This window comes from Macrotis lagotis, chromosome 3 (assembly GCF_037893015.1).
Source record: "Macrotis lagotis isolate mMagLag1 chromosome 3, bilby.v1.9.chrom.fasta, whole genome shotgun sequence".
Taxonomy (NCBI): domain Eukaryota; kingdom Metazoa; phylum Chordata; class Mammalia; order Peramelemorphia; family Peramelidae; genus Macrotis; species Macrotis lagotis.
In genome coordinates, this window is record NC_133660.1 from 230209611 (window position 1) to 230227393 (window position 17783).

The window sequence follows — 17783 nt, forward strand, 5'->3', positions numbered from 1 at the left end:
CAGCTCAATTCTGAATTTCTCCTTTCAAATAGAGATAAGTAGCTAAAAATGAAAGCTTTCAAACTAGAAAGAATCTGGTTAAAAAAGGACACTCCTACTTTGGTGCTTGGTGAGAATTGGTAAAAAAAGATCATCTCTATACTATACTTTTCATTAACCTTCACCTAGTTACCCAAATAAAGGACCTTTTAAATCTTGGCTGATAAGCATCATTTAGCTGGTCCTTCATTTTTTTCCAACTCCAGTCAAATCTTCATTTTTTACCAGTTGTTCTACTTGGTTTTTAACTTCTAAAATATCATATCCTTGTGCTGAATACCTTCTAGAGTGCTCCGCCTTCCGCAAAGAGCTTCCATTTGTATGCTGAGGTCCCCAATTAGATTATAAACCCCTAGAGGACAAGGACTTTCTTTTTTTCTTACTTATATCCTCAATGAGTAGCAGAGTGCTTTGCACATTTTGGTGCTCAATAAATGTTTATTGACTACTGTCTAATGACTTCAAAATGGGGCATCTGGATGCACTCTTGCCAAGATGATGTTGTGGACTGGCCTGTCCACAACTTATTTTAACCTTTGCCTACCTATATGTAGGATTTGGCTTGTCTTGGAGAGCACATCTGGTTATTCCTGATTCTCAGTGTTATTTTTTCCTCCCCAAAACAAAACTAACTGGTGGTTTCTGAATTATCTCAAACTTTCTCCTTTATATTTGTGAATACTTGTCATAAACAGGAGCAGAAAAACACTAGGGATAAGATTTCACTGAAACTTCAGGCAGTTGCTCTCTAGGGGGATTGGAAGAAGAACCATAGCTAATGTAGGGAACAGCAGAGATCTCATACAAACTTTATGTCATCTACTCTTGTGGACCATTATCCAAGTGAGAAAGGGTATACCTATGGTCATATAATTCCATTTCTCTTCCCATGATATTGAATTCCTGATCTTGGGAATTGTTTCTACTTTAAATGTAAGCTACATATCAACCAACCCTTTTCTGATCAGCTTTGCTCTTCCCTAGGCTCACATAAACTGGTTCGTCCCATCTGTTAGCCCATTCTAATGTGCCTCATCCTTAAACACATTTGCTTCTCAATTTTTCAGCCATTATTTCTTCCTCCTTTTGGCTTTAATTGAAGTTTGGCTTTCTACCAAAGACACAATGTTTCTTGCAATCATCTCCATTGCAGATTTATATTTTCCTCAATTTTTAGGACCCAGGAGTCTGTATACCTCTTTTTAACCCATTGCCATGTTATTAACTTTATTTTACCTATCTCCCTTGATAGTTTTGAACCTTTCTTCTCCTTGTTGTTTTTAGCACTATTTATTTATTTGTTTGCTTGTTTATTTATTTTTAGTTTTTTGTAAGGCAATGGGGTTAAGTGGCTTGCCCAAGGCTACACAGCTAGGTCATTATTAAGTGTTTGAAACTGGAATTGAACTCAGGTCCTCCTGACTCCAGGGCTGGTGCTCTATCCACCGTGCCACCTAGTGGCCCCAAGCACTATTTATTAATCTCCAGGTCACTGTCCCAACACTTTCCAAAATTATAACACCTGATTCATGACCTCATCCCCTAATCATCAAAGTTCATTTATTTCCTAGTGATGAAAGTTCAGATTCTTTGCTTGATGTTCAATGCCAACTCCAATGTGACACAATCCCATCTTTCTAGGCTTATCACATGCTAATTCCCCATTATGTACTTAAGACTTTCCATTCAGATTGAATTAATTCCTGATAATCAGAAACATTTGGGACTTTCTCATCTCTTGACAGACTCCTGCTCTACTGATAAATCTTATGACTGATTGAGGGCCAACATTTTCCTATAGGTGTTGTATCCTCATAATAAAACATACCCTAACCCTCATTTTAAAGTTTGTATTACATAGCACAGTACTTATACTATATACAGTACCTATACTATATACCTATACTCTATAAATGCAATTTGTTCACTGATTGATTGACTAGTTCTTACCAAGGCATAAAGATTTCAAAAATCAATCAGAAAACAAAACTGTGTGTGTCAGTCTTTAGAGGTTGAGCCTAATTAAGTCCAGAAAAGGTGCTATTTTGGGTGTTTGCACTATTCTTCTTGATCCTCATTTCCCCAATTCTACATTCATTTCTTGGATTGCCAAGTGTCCCTTAAAGTTCCACTTAAATTCTGTCTCCTCTATGAAGTTACCACTCACAGCTGTTGCCTCTACCATTGCTGCCATCACCACTACCATCACTCTTACCACTATGACTGCTGCCACCACTACCACTACCGTCACTGCTATGGCTGTTGCCATCACCACTACTATATTCTATACATATTCACTATACTTGTGAATGTGTAATATTCCTGACTAGACTGTGAACTCCATCAGGGCAATTGTGATCACATTTTACTTATGATTAAAATATACCTTTAAACTGAATTGAATATTTGACTAATCCCCCCGCCCCCACTCCCTCCTTTAGCTCCATCTCAGAACTTCCCTGCCCAGTATCTGCTTGAGAAACAATATGGCAAAAATGAGTTGAGTTCTGGAGCTGAAGTCAGGAAGACTTGGATTTAACCTTCAGAAATTTACATGGTTTAAAACCATGGGCAGCTCATTTATTCTTGTTGAAATGAAAAAGGGGTAAATTATAGCTGCAGTGACTATCTCATGTATTTGTTATGGGCACAAATGAAATACTGGATGTAAATCATTTTGCAAATCTTAAGAGGGAGTCACTGGAGTTTATTGAATAGGGACTTAAAGACCTAACTAATATTCTTGCTGTGTGATATGGTCAAATTTGGGCTTTAGGAAAGTCATTTTATTAGCTATGTGGAATTTGAATTGGAGAAATACTTGAGGAAGGGAGACCAATTAGGAGACTATAATAGTCTAAATGAGAGCTAATAAGTATTTAAACTAGGGTGGTGGTTGTATGAACAGAAAGAAAGGAGTTTATATTAGAGATGTTGTAGGAGAAATGATAGATTGGACAAAATTGGGATATGAAGGTGTTGCTTAGGAGCCAGATTGTAGAGTTAACTGGAAGGAAGTAGCTTAGCAGAGAGCCTAGAGATGGATATATAGAACTACAAATCACTAGCAGAGAAATGATATTTGAATCCAGGGGAATAAATGAGATCATCAAATGAGATAGTATAGAAAGGAAAAATTACACAGGACAGAGTATTGGGGACACTCATGGTTTGTAGGTACAACAGTGGTGAACCAATAAAGGAAATTGAGAAAGAGTAGCAAGAAGGATAGGATTACCACAACACATACACAGATACATAAATATATATATATATAATACAGATAATGTTTGTCCTTTATTTTTGAAGAAGACCACAACATCAGGGAGGTGATGTCATGGCAAGCATGTGAATTGGATTTGAGTGAGGGGGTGCTGTGATAAGTCACCAGCCTCACTTTCTCCTCCACAGTCATCTAGGTCCAGTGACTGGATATGCATTTGGACAACTGGAGATGGCCCTAGATGTGAGGCAATCAGGGTTAAGTGACTTGCCTAAGGTCACACAGCCAGTAAGTGGCAAGTATCTGAGGGCAGATTCGAACTCCTGTCCTCCTGAATCCAAGGCCAGTCCTCTATTCACTGCACCAATTAGCTCCCTGTAATACAGATATAGATATAATATATGTCAGTCATTGTTTTTATTGTCTATAGTTGTTAACTGGTACTAGACCCTGCTGTCTGATATTAATGAATTATATTTACATCTTCCTCCCTTTCCATAATGGCTTTGGGTGTCCCTTGAGAAGAGGGGAGAGGAAGGAAGGAGGAATCTCATTGGTTGCTCTTTACCAGTCCTTGCATTTTATCTAGGCTTAAATGTCTGCTTGTTGGACTACTTTTTGTGTCCCTTTCTAAATTTACAGTATTTGGAAATAAACCCATTTATACAGAACCTTTTCTCTGTTTTCTTAATCATATCTTAAATTTTCTTTTCATAAATAAATTTCTCTAGCATCAATGATATCTTTATACAGATTGCTTTCCTTGTAGCTTTTGTTTCTAAAGTTCCACTTCTTCATATTTCTACCATTAAAGGTTTAACTACTCCCACCCATTTGCCTAAAGGTGTGAATCTGACTCTGGCTACTGACCTGACTGTATGAGAACAGCCTCAGGGATTTCATGCTCTTGCTACAGAGGGCTCATGCAAGGGTCTCCCATAGGCAGAGCATAGTTAATAGGGTGCCAGAATGCATTAAGCAAAAATGATACCCACAGAACAATGGCAGGAAGGAGGAAAGCAAAAGCTTATTCTCTACTTGCAAATGTAGTTAGCAGTGCGGATCAAATGGAAAAGACAGGTTATCTTAGATATTATCCCTACATTACTAAATAATTACTAATAGCTTATTTATTGAATGTATTCCAAGTTCCCACCTCAAGAAAAATCAAAGGAAGATTCAGAAATAATGTCCATGTAGAACTCAGCATCTTCAAAGGTAGGAGAAATCATGACTTCAGTTTGTTTTCACAAATGAGTAACATAGAGCCTGCCCCCCCCCCCTTTTTGGGAAGGGAGTTTGTACTTGTGATGTTATCTATCTATGGAACTTTCATTATACAAACTTTGTTCACTAATACAGATGCTTTGTATATAATAGTTGCTTAGTAAAAGTTTGTTAAATCCAATGTGAAAAGGTGAAGATGAAACTAAAGCTTTGTCACCTGTCTAGTTTCTCACTCCCCTCACCCTGAAAATTCAACAAACATTTATTAAGAAACTTCTTTGTGGAAGATGAAATAACCATGAACCAGATTCTGAGTCAGGAACATCTTTGACATGTTCTTGCTTTGTGTCTCCACAAAACCAAAAAAAAAATATTACTAGGTAGTAGATGGTGATAGCTTAAACTTTTATAGAACATTATAGCAAACTTGGCCCAATCAGCAATGGAGAGAGACACATCATGGGAGAAGGTGACCATTGTGACCAGTGATGGTTTTTGCATGAGCACCAATTCAGTTTCTTCAATGACCAAGAGGTCCTTCCCCCAACCCCCCAAGTGAAGAAATTTTGGACTCACATTGGTGACATATTCGATATCCTTCCAAAGAATACACTCCCGAGGGAAGTCTGCCAAATCTAAGAAGTTATCCACAACCACTTGACCAATTAAATCATGGCGGGAGAACCGGTCAAAGTCATAGACAGAGAAGTGAAGCTTCCTCATGGCAAGGTCATTGTAAGGGACTGGGAATAAAAAAACCTCATCAAAGACTGGGTTTAGTGTTTTTCTGTGAACTTTAGTCTGGTGTTTAGTTTTCCGATCCGGGAGCAAGTAAATCTTGACATAAGGGTCTGATGTCCCAGAAAAATCTTTTGCTGGCAGGTTGACAGCTTTATGGATTTTCACAATCAGCTGCTCTAAGTCACAGTCATATTTCACAATGAAGTTCAGTTTCCCACAGGCTTTGCTGTTGCTCTTTCTCCCATCATCAGTGTCCACCGATCTCTGCTTATATAATTCAGGTTTAATGCGTCCAATCCCTGTCAGCTGTTCCTGTTTCTGAAGCTGCTGGACATTGAAGTCTGGGTTTGAGAGGTTGAGTTGCCTTCGGATTGAATTATGCCTTAAATGAAAAGCAAGAGAGAATAAAATTATGACCTGGTTAAGGAAAGTCTCTTTGAAAACATACATCTAGGTATTGTTCCTTTGCCATTGCATATTCTGCCAAGGAGTAGGAGCAGCTGGATTTTCTTGACCTGGCCTACCAAGGACAAATATATTCTGGGATGTGAGAAAGCTATTTCTAGGACAGGGGAACAGGGGGAAAAGCAACAACAGCATAACATTATATTAAAGTTTTTAAAGAGTTAATACTTTCCCCTACATAACTCTAATTTCTTGTGCCTCTAATTCTAACTCAGTAAAAAGTTATTTCTCCTTTGGGAGACAAAATATATGAACTAGACCTCATAGAGACTAGTTCAATACCCTCACCTTATATTATTGCTTCTTGTTGAATTGCATTAAACAGGCAATTCAGAGAGTTGTCAGTGAAATGTGTAAAATCACAGAGCAAGGAAGCAATCCATGCCAAAGGAAAAAAAATATTAATTTTATGTTCTGCATTTTAGGCACAAGTCTTCCAGAAGCAATTTTACTTGACATTATTCTAATATTCATGCATGTGTGTGTGTGTGTGTGTGTGTGTGTGTGTGTGTGTGTGTGTGAGAGAGAGAGAGAGAGAGAGAGAGAGAGAGAGAGAGAGAGAGAGAGATCCATAGTGGCAACCCTGCTCTCCATGCTTTCTCCCCACAGTGCCTTAGACATATCTATCCCAAGATAACTTGAGGTAGCATTTTAAGAATTTTGAACAAGGAAAATGTTAAAATAAGTTTGGCATTAATATTCCAGAACAATAGTCCCTTCCTTGACCACTTCCTTTAGAGATTTCAAGGATCTCATTAATATCTCAGTCTTTCTTAATGGAACAGGATGGGTTTGGGGAATAGAAAGGAGAAAGTGCTTTTAGATAAGTAAATAGTCCAGTCACTTCAAAGGGCAAATAAGGCAAAGATCTTAGTAAAACAGAGATGGGGGGGGGTGAGGGGGCGGGGGAGGACATAGCTTGATGATGCAGAATAGAGCATTGGCCCTAGCTAGAGTCAAGAGGACTTGAGTTCAAATTTAACCTCAGACATTTACTAGCTGTGCGACTCTGGGTAAGTAAGTCACAACCCTAAGTGTTTCAAGCAACAATACCCCTCTCCACCATATGACAAGGGTCTGTTTTTTGGGGGCTAAATGAGATCATCACTTTAAAGACCTTAAAAGAAGTCTTTTGTCCTCAAACTACCCCATTTTCAAAAGGGAACAAACCTGGAAACAGTTTTAAAAATATTTATTTAGGATTAGAAATTAATATTTTTAGAGAAACTAAAATGGAGGTTTATGTAATATGCTTTCACCCGGAGTGAGGATTAACACTTAAGTCCCTGACTCCTGGCCAGGTCCATGGCTAAGAATAATATGTTGCTGCAAAACATCAGCCTAGGGCTCATTCTACTTGCCTGAAATTTGTCCCATGTAAGGCATATGCTCTTTCTGAATCACAGGAAATATGCTCTAAGTACCACAGTTGAGAAAGTGAATTGTTCCTGACCTACTTCAAGTCACTGCCTCAGAAACTTAGCCTATGAGATTTAATTTCCTTTTTGAACTCAAGAGAAAGGACATTAGCCAGGAAGGTACTGGAGCTATTGGAAAGAACCTAGGGATTTAGGTAGACAGGCTGTTTAATGATATTTACAAATTAAATATTTGCTAATGAAATCTATTCTTTGGCTTTTTAAAGTGTTCTGATTTTGAGATTTTCCTACAGTATCCAATCTAGGCTGCTTCATATGCTATGGTTCCTACCTAGACGGCAAAAAAATCTTTATTCTTTTATTTCCCTCAGGAAAAACAAAATACATTTTATTCTTTTGAGATCTGAGCCTTGTATGGGTTGCTAAAAATGTCACTTTAGAGCTCTAAAAATGAGCATAATGAAACAGACCACTAGAAAAATAACTGAAGCTCTAATGTGAAATTTATCAGAGAAAATGAAGTTTTGGAATTCTAAAAGTAATAGGACTTGCTTTGCAGATGCCCACACTAGCTAATACAAAGATGTCAAAGTAGGAGATAACAGAGATCGGCTTCTAGAGAATACACTGCTTCTTGCCAATGGCAGAATAACCAGAACAAGATGCATCTTTTTCTTTAAAAAGTAAATTTAATAAAAATGGGAAAAAACCCATTGTCATGTATATAGTCAAATACAAGAAAGGATTCAAAATGTAAAGTTATAAATTTTGATTTCAATAATGCCTAAATAATCTTTGCTTCTTTGTAAATTTTCTTTTGTTCTCTGCTGTGCACTACTTACTTTATTTTTTCCTTCCCCCTTCTGCCTCCTCAGGCTACACTTGAGCATGGATATATACATACATATAGATAAACATTTATATGTATATATATATATATACACAAATATACATATTCACATATATATTCACACAAAGCACATGTCGACATATACACAGGCATACATAGATACATATGCACATACATATTCATAGCTATCTATATATTTGGTTTGTATCTCTGTTTTCTTAATATTTTCTGAGTGCAACAACTTCTGCTCACTCCTTTACTTTTCTTCTCACTACTTTGCCTTCCTATTCCTTCACCTACTGCCCTTCCAAGAATCCCTCCCTTATATACCCTTCTATGGTCCCTTCCCCACTGATCTACACACCATTATACCCCCTTATCCTATTCCCTTGCCCTCCAACTCTTACCCTCCCTATCCCATCTCTTATTTCTTTCTGAATTTAAAAGGCTTTTAGACCTTTCTGGATGTATGTATATAATTCCTTCTTTAACCCATTTCTATGGAGAGCAGGTTTCCACAACTATAGATTCTACTCTTTATTAATTCTTCCTCTCATACATCATTTATATGATGATAACTCTTTTTTATCTTTTCCTATATTGTTTTACTTTTTAGAATGCCATCCTGTTCTGCTCTACCCTAATCTTTCCTTCGAACTACCTAATTACTAATAACAATCTTGGATATATGGTTTATATTTCTACATATAAATAGTAAGCAATTTGTCCTTACCAAGGCTCTTGTAATTAGCCTTTGATGTTTACCTTATTTCTCTTGCTTTTGTATGTCAAATTTTCTATTAAGTTCAGATTTTTGCAACAAAATCATGAAAGTATGATAATTCATTGAATATTCATTTTTCAGGATTAAGTAAACTTTGCTAGGTATAATATTTTAGGCTGTAATCCCAGTTTTTTTGCTTTTTGATATATGTAGAATTCCAAGACCTGTGGGTCTTTTAATGTAGTTGCTTCTTGGTCTTGTATAATTCTAATTGGGTTCTGCTGTTTTGAATTGCTTTTTTCTTGTTTTTAAAATTTTCTCCTTAAACTGAGGGTTTAAGATTTTGGCTATGATATTCCTATCAGTTTCCTCATAGGACCCCTTTCAGGTGGTTATTGGTGAATTTTTTCTATTTCTATTTTTCCCTTTTGCAGCACTTCAGGACAATTTTCTTTAATTATTTCTTGTATTATTGTTTCAAGATTTTTTTTATCATAAATTTCAAGTAGTCAGTTTACTCTTATGTCTTCTTTTCCTTATCTTTTTTCCAGATTCATTGCTTTTCTTAAGAAATTCACATTCTCTTTTTATTTTTTTCATTCTTTATATTTAGTTTTATTAGTTCTTGGTCTCTTATTTCTTTGCTTCCTTCCCCTTGGTCCAATTCTAATTTTGAAGGACTGGTATCCCTTATCATCAGAAGTTCCCTTTCTTCCCCCTCTCAGACTGCTGATTCCCTACATTATCTGGGAGGTGAGAATTCCTATGACTGGGACAGAAGCTACCTCCCACCCCAGCTGCACCTATAGCTGTGTCAGAGAGGTAACCTGGAGGTCTTCACTCTGCTGAACTGGGTCTTGGGAGCTTTCTTCGGAAGTCTGTAGTTATCTCAGGAGGACCACTCTTCTGTCCTAACTCTTGTTTATTTTTCTCACCCTCCATTCACCCTGGGGTGCTTTTTTGATTAGTTTGTGGAAAAATTCTGGAGAGCTTGGAATTTCCTGTTATTTTCCCAGAATCCTCTCAGGATGCATCTTTAAATTACCAAACCTGAATGGTCTCACTCTATCTGGTGGCATGTAGGGGTTGAAGGTCCCATTTATTCACAACACAGGTACTATTAATTGAGCTGAGTAGAGAGTAGAATATCCTTTTAGGCTCTGTGAAGCAGGCTTGTAATTTGGTCGGTTTTGTTTGCCTTTTCAGTTCTAGGAACAAGCAGAGGAATTCCAGGCATATTGGCTTTTCAGGACTTCCATATTGGGTTGACTGTAATATTTAGTCTAGAATCCTGCCTCTAAGGTTGCCATAGCTCCAGTCTGCCAGAGACTCTGTTGCTTGGGTCACAAAAAAATGAAAAGGACAAACAGAACCAAATACAACCCCAAGCCTATTTCTTGGGGAACAGGGTCAAAAGGAGAAAGGAGAACTTAACCTCCTCAGTCAGCCAAGGTCATGATGCCCATGCTTTGGGTGAACAAGATCTTCAGTTCCTTGCTTTATCCCCACCCCATCATGACAGAAAAAGAGTGAGAGAGACTCCCAGTTATGGGTGCAGGTCATGGAAAGAGTGCATTTCACCCATATGGAGACACAGAATGTTTTCTTCCAGAAATATGTCCTTGGCATCTACTACATGTTACCTCTACATTAGATGATCTGACATGTACAAAGTAAAGCCCAATTACATATGAAAAACTTCAAAAGTTGCTCGAAACTAGGGTAAAATATACTCTCCTGCCTTGTACTGTCCATGTGAAAATAGATATGGGTAGAATGAGGGAAAATATGTTGGGGGAAAAAAACAATTTGGAACAAAAAATGAAAAATACCAGTGGGATATGGGATAATCAGAGCTTTCGAGCTTTTGCATCTTGAACTCTTTTTTTTCCCCATAAAGTTGTTTAGTGCTGGTTATGGCAAGAATAGAATAGTAACACCAAATATAGAACTGGCCATATCTTAATAGAAAGGGAAAGATTTTTTATTTCTTGATGCATCATGTTAGAATCAACTGACTTTGAACAGTCATATCATTACTAGTTAGAGCAAACACAAAAATAAAAAACAAAAACCAAGCAAAATCAAATAACAAAAATCAATAATGAAAAGAAAAATTGAGAAGACACAAAAACATGTATGATTATAGTAGAACTAATTGAACTTGTTTAAGCAGGGGTCAACTAGAAAAAGTCAAGAGGTTAACTCATAATTTCTTAGAAAAGTTGTGCTGACAGTTGTCATAAGAAGACAAAAAGGGTTCAGAAACTACAATAGTAGCAAAACCTCCACCTTTTTGTTAAGTATAGAGATCTCACAGTCAAGAATAATACTGTTTAGGGAGCAGCTAAGTGATGCAGTGAATAGATTACCAGCCCTGGAGTCAAGAGGAGTCAGTCAGGAGGACCTGGGTTTAAATCTGACCTCAGACACTTGGGGAAAAAAAATTGTCTAGCTGTGTGACCTTGGACAAGTCACTTAACTCCATTGCCTTAGATAAAAATAATAACAAAAAAGAATAATACTATTTCAGAGTACAATCTCATTTACAAAACATTTTAGAGGAGGAGGATGAAAGATGACAAACAATTTTATCTCAAAATAACTTAACGAAGAGGGGGGAAATGAATTTCAGAGAGCATGGTATGAGATCTTGCTTTCATGGGGAAAAACCTTCATAACTCAAAGTTTAGGATACAAGTCAATAAAAACTCTTGCTAAATGTGATGGAAGAGAGAGACCATTTGTCCCACAGAGCTTCCTCCATAAGTTGAGGATATTTGATTACAAGTCCCTTCTTGCCATCAAATAAAGAATAAAATAAAAAAGAGGAAGTCAAGGGAAATTGTGCTGTACTACAAATTGTTACTAAGTGCAAGGTACAGCAGTGTTCCATATAAAGAGTAATAAAAACAGAACATGTAGTTCTCAGATATGATTCAATGACATCTTATAACTTTTATTGTCAGTGATGATTACGATAAGCTGTGTTAAGAATACTAGTACAGAAATAAACCCAAATTCAGGAAAATGGATGTGGCTACTCATTTACATTAAAATGGTGGTTAATTTAATGATGTCAATCTCTCTGTGTGTCTTACACACAAACATTACAAAGAAGTATAATAAATAGCTAAAAAAATAGATCTGTTGACATTTCTATAGTATTCTATTATTACTGGCAAATAATAGTGACACTTCCACATTTTAATTCATCACCTCAGTAACTGATATAGTATTTGAGGAATTGGTAATGGTACTTAAGAAGATGATGTCAGGGAGGGAAGCCTAACCTGACAAAATGCAGGCAGTAAAATAGCTGCTTAATTGAGAGTTGATTTTAAAGATATTCCAAGGGGCAGAGAGTTCCAGAGAACAAAAAGTCACAGTAGTTAACTTTAAAAATAACACTGTCACTAATAATAACAATAATAAAAGACATTTAAAATATGTGTAATTATACCCCTATTTCTATATTTTATTTTCTATAAAATCATTATTAAGAATGATCTGCGATTAAGAGAATTCACAATGACAATCTGAGTAGGGGACGTGTTTTCTCACATAATTTGATAAAGAAGTCTATAGTTTTGTGTCTTGTAATTAATTAAGAGTTATAATGAGTATAATAAGATCCTGCTGTGTTTATTGTTTGTTAATTATAGAAAATATATTTGAAACAGTAAAACAAAATATACCTTTAGGAGGACATTTCCTCAAAAGGTATCTCTTATGGATCTGTTTATAGATTATTCTGTGACAGATAACACAGAAGTGTGGCACAGTGGTAAGAACATTGAATGTAGTCTCAAGATCTTGAGTTTGAATCCTGGCTCTCTCATCTCTACTTGGGTAAATTACTTAATTTCTCTGGGTCTCAGTTTCATCATCTGTAAAATGAAGAGGTTGAACTAAAATAGATGTTTTTAAAAGATTTTTTTCCAGCTTTAATTCTATGATCTTATGAAATAACTGATCAACTATCCATTGAATATCAAGAAGGTATAAAACAGGAATATGTGTAAATAAATTTTAAGAAAGGTGTCTGCTGGATCACAAAGGATGTCTTACATAAAGTCTTTTTCTTTTAGGTTTTTGCAAGGCAATGGAGTTAAGTGGCTTGCCCAAGGCCGCACAGGTAGGTAATTATTAAGTGTCTGAGGCCTGATTTGAACTCAGCTACTCCTGACTCCAGGGCTAGTTCTCTATCCACTGTGCCACCTAGCCGCCCCAAACATAAAGTCTTAAAGGAAAATGGATCCCTTAGCTATTGATGGGTTTATAGATATTCCAATTCATGCAGAGAGATACATAAACATATGGGACAATATAAAGAGGGCCTCACTTCTGTGTCTGAATGTATGGTCCTAAGGATGATAGTAGGCTGATTCTGTCAAACTTCAGATCACTAGGGGCTTCCTCAATGAATCTTCTATTTCAAAGAAACTGGATTAGAAATTCACAGGTATGGAGCAAGGGATGATTGAGGCAGCTGGAATAACAAGCCTGTAGGACCAATATTATCACATGCATTTGGATGGACAGCCCATTGTATTTGTATCTTTATCATTTAAATATAAACAAACTATATACCGTTTGGATATAGCAATTGAAGTAATATTTTTTACTGACTATGCATATTTATTAGAAGAAATTTATTTTTCTTTCTTTTTTTCCTCAATGGGGTGTAAGTGGAAGGGAAAGAAAACAGATTTCTGTTAATTTTAAAAAAAGAGAGATGGTGTTGTTAAAAAAGTAAAATGTTTCATGCACTTGCAAATGAGATCATTGTAAGATTAGTTTACTTAACTGATATACTTTATTATGAGATAGCTCAATGATGTGGGGACAATCAATAAATCTATGCAGTGGAAAAACAAAACAGATCAATAAAAGTATTTTCCAAAGTAAAGAAACCAGAAGTCTTCTAATATGGTGGGTGGACCCTCTTTGAAGAATTTATGTGTAGTCTTGAATAAGAATTTTGCAGAATGAGAAAGCATTAAGGCACTGCAATGTGCACCAGTGGAAAGAGTACCCACATTAAGAGTAGAGAAGTATTTAATTGTTAAGGTGAGAACTATGAAAATTTTGATGTGTCAATGCTGAAAAGCCATACATAAAATATTTACTCTATTTAAACTATTCTGACAGGAGAAAATGCCAAGAGAATTCAAACGTAGTGCATAACATCATAGACAGTAGGCTGCTATGCGTACTGGACTTGGATTCAGAAAGTCCTGGGTTCAAATCCATTCTCAGATTCTAATTGGGTGATTCTGGGCAAGTCACTTAACTTCTGTCTCCTTTAATAAGATTAGTATAGCACCTAATTCCTAAATGAGGTGTTATTTGTAAAATGTTTTATAAAACTCAAACCACTATGTAAATTCTAGCTATCATTATTTTTACCTTATAAATGAGTGGAGGAAATGCAGCACATACAGTAACAAAAGCCAATATCTATATATATATATATATATATATATGCAGTCATGCTATAACAATTATTGTAGTGAAGAGAATATTAGAACTTACAAGAGGTAACAAGTACCATGCAATGTCTGTTCAAGAAAGAAAAAAAACATTTCTAACTTGGAGGAATGAGGGAAACCCTTCTGGGAGGGTCAGCCCTTAAGCTGGGTTTTGAAGGATGAATAGGATTTTGAATGGTGAAGAATAAGATTGGGAGCAATAGGGTGGAGATCAAGGTTTTTCATGTGTAGGTAAAGGCATAAATGAAAAAATGAAACGCATATATTAAAAAAAACACCAAAGTATTCAATTTGACCAGAACACAATACATTTGGAAAGATTTAGTGTGAAGTGAGATCCAGGCTGTGGAAGGTCAGTTTTGTGGATGTCTACATTTGTTGGTCTATATTTGTCCTTTTGTTGCCAAGATTGACACATCTGGTGTATAAAGAGGAGTTGGGGATACTGCCTTCTGAGACTGTAACCTACCTGTAATAACAGGAGAACTTTATGATATCTTTCAAATAGGATAAGATTTTTCCCTATTCTTAAACCATTAAAAAAAATCTAAAGTTAGTAAGGAGAAATGGCCTGTATTTTTAGAGCAGGGGAAATGTTTGAGCCTCTTTTGAAACTTTTAATTACATATTTTTAAAATAGTGAAATGTTGACTTCATTTAAAAAAACACAACAACATTCTCCCTGCTGATCACTAACAGTTTGTCTCAGCTGTACAACAAAGGCATAATTACGTAGGTGTTAACTTATGCTTGTCACACCTCTTCTAGACATTCACATAACAGGCAGAGCATTCCATTCACATGCTCTTTCAAAGCTAGGATGCCAATATTTTAGTGAATATGGTTATGTTAGAAAAAGTTACTTGCTTATAGAATCTTTGAAATCTTTGTTCAAAGTTCTTGGAAACCAGAGGCTTCTGGGTAACATGCATCACAAGTGAGAAATGTAGCATTTCTGGATGACTCCTTTCAACAGTTAAGGTTAATAAATCATACAACATCTATTATACTTACTTTGTGATGATTTAGTAGAATCTTAACCAAAATTTCCCTTTCTGGACAAAGAAAAACTAGCTTCAAGAAAAGCAAAAGTCTTCCCATGACATGTATTGAGTTTTAGGTAGCTGGAATAATTTTTTTTTAAATCTCACTATCATCAAGATGTGTTCAGAAATGGTCTTAGATGGCTGACCTTGTGTAGCACACTAGTAATAGGCATGTGTATGTCTGTTAGCACAGTGGTAGCTTTATGATCCTTTAAAAGACCCTTGTCATGAATCTTTGCAGTGCTCATAACATTTCTATCCACAATGATACTAATATCTTATGTACCAATAATATATTGTTGAAGATGAAGAAAGACTCTAAGACCTTGACAAGATTCTCCCAAACCAAGTCAACATATATCTTGTCATTTAATTACTTCATAACAAATGGGGACATAGGAGAATATAGGGAAGTTAAAGTTGGGGAATGAAGTATGGAATCAAAGAATGAAAGAAATCAAAAGCTCTAGATATTTCAGACTTGTACATCACAGGTGAATCCTTTCAGAAAAATAACACTGGATGAGGAGAGCATCGAAGACCACTGAAATGAATTGGCTATGACTTAAGACAAAGAATGACTGCTTATAGATATAATGTCCTTTCAAAATTAGCTGTCTGTGAGCAATCACCAAAATAGAGAAATTAAAGGTCAATTATAAATATCCAATTAGAAGCAAATATAAAGATATGATGACACTACATAGGATTTCGGCAGCTCTAGGGAAATCTATTTAAAGGAAGCATTGACTTAAAAAATGGACAAAAGTGAAGATTTTGATTCCAAATATTATTTCTATTCCTCAGGTTAAATGGTCCCTCTGACTATGGACTGACTACTGACTACAGCTCATGTTTCCACTGTATCATTACCTTTCCTTTTCTTTTTTTAAAAATTTTATTTATTTAAGGCAGTGGGGTTAAGTGACTTGCCCAAGGTCACACAGCTAGTTAATTATTAAGTGTCTGAGGCCGGATTTGAACTCAGATACTCCTGACTCCAGGGCTGGTACTCTATCCACTGCACCACCTAGATACCCTACCTCTCTTCTTCTTCTCCTGGGTCTCTCTTCCCCAGATCCCATGCCCATCACACTAGAGGATCCCTGTGGCCCCCTCAGGAAGAGGACAGACAGACAGACAGACAGCATTACTGACCGGGCAGATGGGGTGGGCTCTGTCACTTGTCGTTGTACACGGGCTGCATGGACACAATTCTCCTTGTTCTCTATTTGAGAAGCTAGGGGGATGTCAGGAGAGGTGTGGCTGATCTTCATGGCGGCATCTGGATAGGGCGAGGGCTGCTCCTGGTAGTCCTCACTGTACTCTGGGTCATTGGTCTCTGTTTCTGTGTAGTTCAGGGGCTCCTGGTTGTCTTTGCTTCCTGAGAACAGACCTCGTTCTCTCCAAGGGATCCAGCAGAGCTTCCAGGACACAAAGAGAGATACACTGAAGAGGGCCAACCCACAGGCTGTGACAACTAGAGACAGCAAACTCACTGAGATGTCTAAAAGGGAGGAAAACCGCAAGACCATTATTAATAGAACATCTGCTTCATTCATTTATTGTCTCAACAAGCATTAATTAGGTCCTGACTATGTCTAACCCTCTGCTAGTTGGCTAACAACAAAAATAATTCCTGCCCTCAAGGAGCTTACAGTCTTGTGGGAGGAATGGAGTATAGTTACATTAGTAAACAAAATATATACAAAAATGCAGAGTAATTTTTTGGGGGGTGGAGATTTGCAAGTGGGTGTCTTTTTAAGCAAGTGACAATGGACTTGAGTTTTAAAATTTAGAAAATACTCAACAAGAACTATTGTTGACTTAGTAACGACTGTTCCCAACAGATGCTCAGTAGAAGAATCAGGAAATCCAGGGCAGCATGTGGTAAACCAGTACAAAATGAATATGGTCCATCTTCAATTTCATTCATTTCTGGAAGATAACATGGGAGTATCTGGACCCACACTGAAGGAGACATAACCACCACAAGATGTGGGTCATTTCCTTCTCTCCAACTGTGCTGAATCTGTAGTCTAGCCACTTTCCCCTTCTGTTTCCTTCATTGTAGGAAGTGACAAAGCCCTTTCCCAGAAGAGAAAGCATGTGGGGAAGTGGTATTAGAGAGTGGGCAGGTTTTCTCAATTCACATAATTCAGAAGCTCGTATTTCTTTCACTACCACTCTGAGATGAAAAGATGAACTGATGAACAATGAATCAGTCATTTACTCAGGTCAACTTATTGGACAGTTTTGTCACCCAGCTGACACGTGACCCCAACATGGAAGCTATGCTTAGGGAGAAATTAGGGGAAAAGCCAACAGCCTGGAGTAATTTTCTATTCTTCCTTTGGTTTAAAAGAGCAGAGAATTAAGTCCGAATCTCTAGGGATGTCTGTGGTCTGAATGAGACCACAATGGTTAAATCACATAGCAGTTTCTGGGTAAGTTGAAGAAGTGGTCTGATGGTTTGAGATGTAGACCTGCATTGGGGGATACTCAGTTTGAGATACTCTCTTCCCCTAATATAGGGAGCACAACTGTTCTTTCCTTTACTTCTTTTCTCTTACAGTTAACCTGACCTCAGAAAG

General features: G+C 36.8%; 1 protein-coding gene across 1 annotated transcript; it reads right to left on the reverse strand.

The window, feature by feature from the left end:
- Positions 1-747: 747 nt before the first annotated feature.
- SYT9 (synaptotagmin 9) lies at positions 748-16724 on the reverse strand. Its single transcript, XM_074231600.1, has 3 exons — positions 16348-16724; positions 4917-5612; positions 748-814 (listed from the first exon to the last, which is right to left on the reverse strand). Exons 1-3 carry the CDS (start codon positions 16722-16724, stop codon positions 748-750), a joined length of 1140 nt encoding a protein of 379 aa, XP_074087701.1.
- Between the last annotated feature and the right edge of the window lie 1059 nt (positions 16725-17783).

Coding starts and splice junctions, on each gene's coding strand:
- SYT9 (XM_074231600.1), bottom strand. CDS start 16,724: ATGGTCTTGCGGTTTTCCTCCCTTTTAGACATCTCAGTGAGTTTGCTG. Junction 5,613..16,347: donor GAGCCCACCCCATCTGCCCG/GTCAGTAATGCT, acceptor TTTTCATTTAAG/GCATAATTCAATCCGAAGGC. Junction 815..4,916: donor TCCATTGCTGATTGGGCCAA/GTTTGCTATAAT, acceptor TCCCTACATTAG/CTATGGTTCTTCTTCCAATC.